This window comes from Amphiprion ocellaris, chromosome 19, assembly GCF_022539595.1.
Source record: "Amphiprion ocellaris isolate individual 3 ecotype Okinawa chromosome 19, ASM2253959v1, whole genome shotgun sequence".
In the NCBI taxonomy this organism is placed as follows: domain Eukaryota; kingdom Metazoa; phylum Chordata; class Actinopteri; family Pomacentridae; genus Amphiprion; species Amphiprion ocellaris.
This window is the reverse complement of record NC_072784.1, coordinates 29,349,894-29,358,046: the sequence shown is the minus strand read 5'-3', so window position 1 is coordinate 29,358,046 and position 8,153 is coordinate 29,349,894. Positions and strand designations below refer to the sequence as shown.

The 8,153-nt window shown below is 42.0% G+C and overlaps 1 protein-coding gene across 1 annotated transcript; it reads right to left on the bottom strand.

The window, feature by feature from the left end:
* Window positions 1-467: 467 nt before the first annotated feature.
* On the bottom strand, window positions 468-8,143 carry LOC111577362 (meteorin-like protein). Its single transcript, XM_023283607.3, has 4 exons — window positions 7,931-8,143; window positions 7,055-7,443; window positions 3,747-3,806; window positions 468-796 (listed from the first exon to the last, which is right to left on the bottom strand). The coding sequence occupies exons 1-4, from the start codon at window positions 8,014-8,016 to the stop codon at window positions 468-470; spliced, it is 864 nt and encodes a 287-aa protein (XP_023139375.2). The 5' UTR covers window positions 8,017-8,143.
* Between the last annotated feature and the right edge of the window lie 10 nt (window positions 8,144-8,153).

Genomic DNA, 8,153 nt, shown 5'->3' with positions numbered 1-8,153 from the left:
GAAAAGTCCATTGCCAACATTTTTCAGCTGCAAAAAAATTCTAATCTCTACAATGGATTTTGCTGAATTACTTCAAATTAGAAGCACATTAAAAGCAAGAATCATTTAATTCGAATGTCGTGTGTAGTTAACAACACATTCAAGCGGAAAACATGAAGAGGATTTGACATTTTAGCAGATTAAATGCACAGTCCTATTGACTGGGACAGGCTGGTGAGAATAAATGGCAGCGCTGCAGCCGTCCCTCCCTCCTCGGTTCACGGGGCAACAACTGTCACACTGAGGCAGCAAAGTGAACAACAGTGGATGCAGCAGAGACACAAAAAGCGAGCAGCGGCAGCCCAACCCCTCCTCAGTCTCCCAGGACCCAGGCCAGCCATGGAGGCACACAAAGGCCGGGCCTTCGCAAGCATTTCAGTGGTTCTGGTGGCACCTGACAGGGATCCCACAGCGACAGAATCCCCTCCTCAGTCTAAAGGGAAGTCGCAGGAGTTCCGACGTGACGTCCGGGCGCGCTGGTAGACAGACAGGAAGTCCTTGTATCGCGGGGCGCACCCCAACCAAGCTTCCCCGAAGTGTTCCGACCCGGTGAAGAGGAACTCTCCGTCCCCGGGCTTCACCTGGCACTGCAGCAGAGCGTGGATGTGTCCACGCCAAGACCGAGGCGACGCCGACGGAGAAACGTGTCGCTCAAACACTCCACTGCGCTGCCAGTAAACCCTCACCGCCGAAACCTCCACCAGCGACGTCTGACGCTCAGAGTCATGAGAGACGTTCCAGATGTGGCCTCGAACCACTGGAAGGACAAGAAGCACCAGACATGAACGAAGTCAAGGAGAAATCTGTGAAAAACATGTTTGTCTTCGGATATTTACACCTCAAACAGTCAAACACACTGAAAAGGAATGATTGTTGGAATAACTTTTCCAAGTTTATCCAGATTAAGTTCATAACTAATATTGATAGATCAGATGTACCTAAAAGACTTTTTACTCTTTCCTCATCTTTATTCTGTACTTGTACTCAAAGAACAGCTGCATGAGAAACAGAAACCTAAATCATTTGAGTGCAACTTCATTTTATTGAGAGTCAACCTGTAGTTTCCAAATTTTACAGCACAGCTATTTCTTCAACCAAATGCAAAATGTGAAACATGATTTCTCAAAAGATGCATCACTCTTTCCTTATCGTTATGCTGTAGTTCTACTCGAAGAACAGCTGCCGGAGATACGGAAACCTGAACAGTAGCGTTGAATAAAAGTTGCTCTAAATGAGTTAGAGTTGCTCTATATCATTTAAAGTTGTTAAAAATGAGTTAAAGTTGCTCTTAATGAGTTGAAATTGCTCTATATGCTCTACATTAGCTAAGGTTGCTCCATATTAGTTAAAGTTGCTCTAAATGAGCTAAAGTTGTGTGGCACTGTGTGTTTAAGTTATGCTTTAAAATAGTTGACCCCCATTTAATTTTATCTAAGGTTGAAAATTACATGCTTAACTACTGTTTTGCTATATATTGTCCACTATTACAAGGGTTATAGTGTTTTGAGGTAAGATGCAATACTCTTTTACGCCAGCAGAGGGCGCTTGGTGTTTTGGGGATCAGTAGCTGACGCCGTAGAAGAAGTCTAGTCAGTACGGTGATCTGAGTAACGTAACTGCACCAAGCTCCCGTAGTCACGTTAATGTTGCATCTTTTTGCAGGTAAGCTGGTTTGTAGCGACACTCAAATTATATAAAAGAGTAGTAGTGTTTCTTAAGTACCTTAGAGAGTAATGTGTGATAAGCTAATGCGTGTTTTGAGAGGTTTATGAGTTAAAAACGAGCTAGCCACCACGTTGTGTTTCTGAAATGGAAGACGTGGGTCAGTGGCGATTGTAATATTAAACCAAAAGACAGTTGAGATTTGTACAAGGAAAAAGTCATAAGGTAAGTGTCCAGAAATGCACAAAAGTAAAGTACAAGCATGAGTTTATGTGAAAAGACATGTAAAACAAACTTTTAAAAGGTTTTTGGTCATAAGCACATGAGCTATGTGTTAAGCTAAGTATAGGGGCTTTCGACCAAAGAGCACCAGGTGCTCGGTTGGTTCAAAGTTGAGAGCCAGTGGTTTTTTGGTTCAAATCTTGTGCCGCCCCAGAACGGGTTTGTGTTTCCATTCGGAAGGCGCAAATTTGGAGCTGCGTCATTGCGCCACCACAAAACGTGTGTACGTACTGCGTACGTAGCCGTTCAACAGCGTTCACGCCGTACGGAAACCCACACAACAACAATGGAGGACTTCATTGGAGTGGTGTACATGGCTTTGCTAGTGTGTCTCACCATCGTTGAGCAGCAAAACCTTCTGTTAGGGCTTACCCATCGGCGTCGCCGTTCCAATGCCCGGCGATCACGTTTGAGAAGAAAGGCAATTATCAAAGACGTTTGGATACTTAACAGTAAACGTGCTAGCGTTAGCTTAGCTACTTAGCTTCGACTACGCTTGCATTGATTACTTAGCGGTTAAACACGCGCAATAAGTTGATGATCATATCTATGTTTATCTTTTTAGATGTTTTTAGATGTCACCCCGCCCTCTGCCCGTGACATGCTCGGCTCTCAACTCTGGCCAAGTCTGGCCCAGCAACGAGTTGGTGCCCGAAAAAGCCCCAGTTTTTGGAGCCCGGAGCCGCAGCTCCGGTGGTGGAAAGACAAAAAACCGGCGTCAAGTCGGGCACTGGCTCTGACTCCGAACGGGCTCCACCCCGGTCGAAAGCCCCTAGTACAGTGTTCTCGTGTGGACCTATTCCAATGCAAGTGTAGTAGTTGAGCTAAGACAGAGGAGTCTGTATGGTCACACATGGTACATTAGCTTAAGCTGTAAGTGATTTAAGTGAGGAAATGAGTTACAGGTACAGTGGTTTTGTGATCTGAGTAATGTAACTGCACCAAGCTCCCGTAGTCACGTTAATGTTGCATCTTTTTGCAGTTCCTGCAAAATAAATGTGTTGCACTAAGGAAGAGTTGGCCCATCTTTCTCAGCCGTGTAACAGTTGCACCATATTAAAGTTGCTCTACATTAGTTAAAGTTGCTCTATATTTGCTAAAGTTGCTCCATAGTAGTTAAAGTTGCTCAAAAACGAATTAAATGAGTTTTACAAAATGTAAAACGTGATTTTCTCCAAAGATGGATTATTCTTTCCTTATCTTTATTCTGTAGTTCTACTTCAGGTACAGCTGCAGGAACAGAAACCTAAATCATTTGAGTGCAACTTCATTCTATGGAGAGTCAACCTGAGTCCAAATTTTCCAACTTAATTGTTTCTTCAACCAAATGCAAAATGTAAAACGTGATCTTCTCATAACTCTAATTTCTCTTTTCTTGTTATTTATCTGTAGTTTGACTTGAAAAACATGGACGTTGAGCTGCATGAAAAACAGAAATCTGGATGTGGATTGCACAAGGCTAAACCTATTTTATTTTGTCTTTACCAAGCAGAAAGATACTCTACGTCAGCTACAGCATCTGTTTGAATTCCTCTGCCTTTTCTCGCCACATGAATTCAGTATTTAGATCATTAACCACAGTAAAAGTAGCAATGATATAATGTGGAAAACCTGAATTGTGAGCGAAATCTGTTTGTTTCTGGATCATTAAGATAAATTTAGTGCTGCAGTCTCACTGAAAACTGAACAGAAGTCAAGAAAGCCCCTGAATCTGTCAGTTGCATACGTCAGATCTTGGGTTTGTAGGGAATTTACTGACTCACTGAAGTCGCTGTTGCAGACGGCCATGAGGAGCTCTGTGTCGTCACAGGGTTGGCAGGAGGCTGAGTAGAGACAATCAGTGCAGAAAATGAGGAAAATGTTTGTTGCCATGGTGATTTTTACAGATGAAAACCTGCATCAAGCACTTTTATCTGCTGTTTTCTACTCACCGAACCCACCTCTCTCTGTCAATCGTGTCCTCCGTCCACACAGGGCAGTGGTTGATCGACTTTGTTTCACCAAACTAGATAATATGTCAGATTTTTTTGGTGCCACCTTCTAATAAAACACCATTTATGTAGAGTAAATATCTTTTATTCCCGATTGAGCTTTCAGATCAGTTAACTGATGAGTTACAGCGAATTTTATAAACCTGGAAAACTAACAGTTGGTCTTAATAATGGCTTGTAGCAAACAAGTGCATGTATTTACTGCTGTGTTTACATTACCATTCTATCGTTTGGGGTGACAGAAATGTCCTTATTTTTCAAAGAAAAAGTTTTTTTCAATGAAGATGACATTAAATGAATCAGAAATCCAGTGTAGACATTGTTAATGTGGTGAATGACTATTCTAGCTGGAATGTAGAGCAACTTTAACTCATTTTAGAACAATCTTAACTGATATGGAGCAACTTTAACTATTTCGAGCAACTTTCATTCTTATACACTACCATTCAAAAGTTTAGGGTCATTTAGAAATGTCCTTATTTTGAAAGAAAAGCAGTTTTTTTTCAATGAAGATAACAATAAATGAACGCTAAATCCAGTGTAGACATTGATAATGTGGTAAATGACTATTGTAGCTGGAAACAGCTGATTTTTAATGGAATATCTCCATAGGGGTACAGAGGAACATTTCCAGCAACCATCACTCCTGTGTTCTAATGCTACATTGTGTTAGCTAATGGTGTTGAAAGGCTCATTGATGATTAGAAAACCCTTGTGCAGTTATGTTAGCACATGGATAAAAGTGTGAGTTTTGATGGAAAACATGGAATTGTCTGGGTGACCCCAGACTTTTGAACGATGTAGTTTCGAGGTACTTCTACTTTACAGAAGTATTTCCATTTGAAGTCCATCCAGAGCAGTGATTGATAGATGGGAGTCACCTCACCGACCTGAAGTCTGACCCTCCATTCATCCCACATCACAGACTGGAGCTGCCATGGTTCAGAAGGAGGAATGCAGCTCCTATTTCTGTGCTTGAGATCAAAACCCTGCGCCAGTGTTGACCCAGTGTTTGACTCCTATTGTGTCCACCTAATTGAATGACCTTGTGCCGACGCAGGAGGCTGCAGGAGTCAAACGCTCGGCCAGAATACGGAACAAAATAACCCAGCAGCTGTCTATTATGGACCCGGGATGACATCAGCGCAGTGGGACCGGCCCGCACACATGGATAAATTCTAATAAACAGACACGCACAATGACAAGGCATTTGTGGAATCTGCAAAGTATTTGCAGTCTCAATTCAGGCCTGTGGGCCCGCTGCCCTCCGGCCACCCTGCAGTCGGCTCCGTCCTCCTGCTTTGTCCCCTGATGGAAACCAGACAACCAGACAAAACACGAGACGGACCAGCAGCTGCAGGCTCCAGTGGAAGGGAAGACGTCTGTAATTAAATAACTACCATTTTCTTTTCTCCAAGCGAGGAAATATGACAGATCTGCACACACATCTGTGAATCAGCAGTTTGAAGAGGCTGCAGAAAAGGCCTTTAAAACTGACACCTACGAATGAAACAGCAATAAAGGTGACGACAGCATGTTCCAGTTGGAAAGACGAGATGTGTCAAAGTCAGGGACTTCAAGGGTAAAGTCCTGATTGGATGAACCAAGATGGGGAGATGAAGAGGGGATAAAGAGTATCAGAGTCCTGAGCAATGGAACCAACTGTAGGACCAGATTTCAGAAATTGACGATGCCATTAAGAGAATTTAAGCATTGCTTTCAGTGTTATCTGTTGAACTAACTAAACATGTTGGCTGATTATTATTTTTAAATAATCATAAAAGGTTATGAAGAGTTTATCTAAGTATCCTTATTAATGGTTGATAAGTTGTTTACAAAAGCTTATAGATCTGTCAATTAATCAGTTACAGGGAGTCTTCTGAGCCTGAAACACCAACATTTGATCTTATTAAAGCTTGTAACAAATGCTGCATAGAAAATACATCTACTTAATATGCTTAAGTAGAGTTTTAAAGTATTTTTACTTACGCTACTGTTGAAAAGTCTGGGGTCACCCAGGCAATTCCATGTTTTCCATGAAAACTTACCTTTATCCATGTGCCAACATAACTGCACAAGGGTTTTCTAAAAATCAGCTGTTTCCAGATAGAATAGTCATTTATCACATTAACAATGTCCACTGGATTTGTGATTCATTTAATGTTATCTTCACTGAAAAAATAATGCTTTCAAAAAACAGACATTTAAGTGACCCTAAACTTTTGAACGGTAGTGTATTCCATTTGATTTGTACTTACATTTCTGCTGCATTTCTAAAATTAGATTGCTTTTAACTCGATCATTTTATCCAAAAACTCTTCCTTTTCAGTTCACATAAAAAACACACAATAATCCAGAAGTTTTCTGGTCTTGTGACCTTTAGTATGTATCCAGCTGTGTTGCCTTCAGGCTTCAGATGTATCCAGTAAAGATGCATTTATCTTCTAAACCTCTGCTCAAATTATCACTGAAAAGCAAAGATCAGAGAAGATTTTGTTTAAAACTGTGCATTAAGCTCCAGCTTTATTGTAAAATTGATCTGATGTTCAGTGTTGCAGATTCTGAATCAAGGACATGATAATAAATAACAGTGCAATATGAAAGCTTTATTCTTTAATAGTTCCTGAGTCAATGTGAGAAGAAACATGCTCAAAATGGTTTGATGTGCAATTTGGAAAAAACATGGAGTCTCAGGTACTATTTGATCTACCTGTCCAATATTGCAGATTCTGCATCGATGATGAGAAATAACAGGGAACTGTTCAGGTTTTTGTCATTAATAGTTCCTCAGATATTGTTGGTTGCAATGATTTCAGGCCCAGGGATCAGTTTCCTGTTAAACCAACACTAATTTTTGGTACTTTTCTGTCAGCGCTCCTGGACTTTTACTTTATTTCACTGGGAATTAGAATGCAAGACTATTTATTAGAATGTTTTATGTTACTGTATCATCATTGTTAAACAATAATAAAATATTATGGTTCTAAGTTATAGTAAATTATTCATAAAGTTTGTTTTAGTAGAATGGCACTAACAAACTTATTCTAGCAGATTTAGGACTGATGATGAGCCGGACTCACCCCTCAGTCCTCCGTGGCTCCGGTTCCCCAGCAGCTCGTATCTGAAGCCCATGGTGCGTCTGCTCCAGACCCCGTCTCCCTGCGGACCGGCCTGCAGGTACAGAGCGGGCCTGTGCGGTCCGTCTGCCCGGAAACAGAACACCTGCCGCTCGGGCCTCCCACCGTCCGGCACCAGCAGCTCCAGCTCCCCGGCCCGTTCCACGAACACGCTGCCTCCGCCGAGGGAAGGGGACGGTTTGATGCAGACGGTGGTGCGTCGGGAGGAAGACAGGTTGGGCTCCAGGACCACCCGGAGAGCCTGGCCCGGGTAGAGCCACCTCACCGAGCCCTCCGTGCAGCGGAGCCGCACTTGGAGGACGATCCGGGAGTCCACGGCAGCTGCAAAACCGCTGGAAGAGGATGGATTAACAATTACTGATGGTTTTATTTGTGGTTGATTAACTATTTATTCACCCCTCCTTAATCAGGAATAACCCTTATAACAAATTGTAGAAGCCACATTGACTATAAAGTCAGCCGGTGATGTTTCTCCTTCATATCTGATATAAATGTTGGAATTAAATGCTGGTGCTTTTCCCACGTTTTAAAAGACGTCATGTCTGCATTTACAAACGTTAATTAATCGGTAATAAATAGTTTTACAGCCATAACAGAAAATAAGCTTTACGCACAAGTTGATCCTCTGAAAATTAATGCCTTTTTTTTACTGATCTACAAAACATTAATGAATAATTTGCTAAACATTTACAAAACCTAAGAAAACAACCTTAAACCCGTCATAAATTCCGCCTTAACAGACAGTGCTGCAGTTTCTTTTTAATAATAATTTTAACAAGTTGTTTCATTCCTTTGACCGGAATTCAAAAATCTTCTCACCTTCCAGTCCAGTTGCACAGATCAGCTGCACAGTGGCGCAACCGAAGAGCCAGAAAGCACGTGAAAATGATCGCATTTGGCCACATTTCATCCACACAGAGACAGAAATCCAAGAAGAAACGGACGGCGGTGCATGGTTCCAGAGTCTGTGGTCGGTTAGAGTCTCAGCGCGGTGATGATGTGACCGAGCTGCTGGAAAATAAAGAAGTAAGGCGCAGCTCTC

Coding starts and splice junctions, on each gene's coding strand:
- LOC111577362 (XM_023283607.3), bottom strand. CDS start 8,016: ATGTGGCCAAATGCGATCATTTTCACGTGCTTTCTGGCTCTTCGGTTG. Junction 3,807..7,054: donor GAGCCACGGAGGACTGAGGG/GTGAGTCCGGCT, acceptor GTCTCTACTCAG/CCTCCTGCCAACCCTGTGAC. Junction 797..3,746: donor CGTCTGCAACAGCGACTTCA/GTGAGTCAGTAA, acceptor TTGTCCTTCCAG/TGGTTCGAGGCCACATCTGG.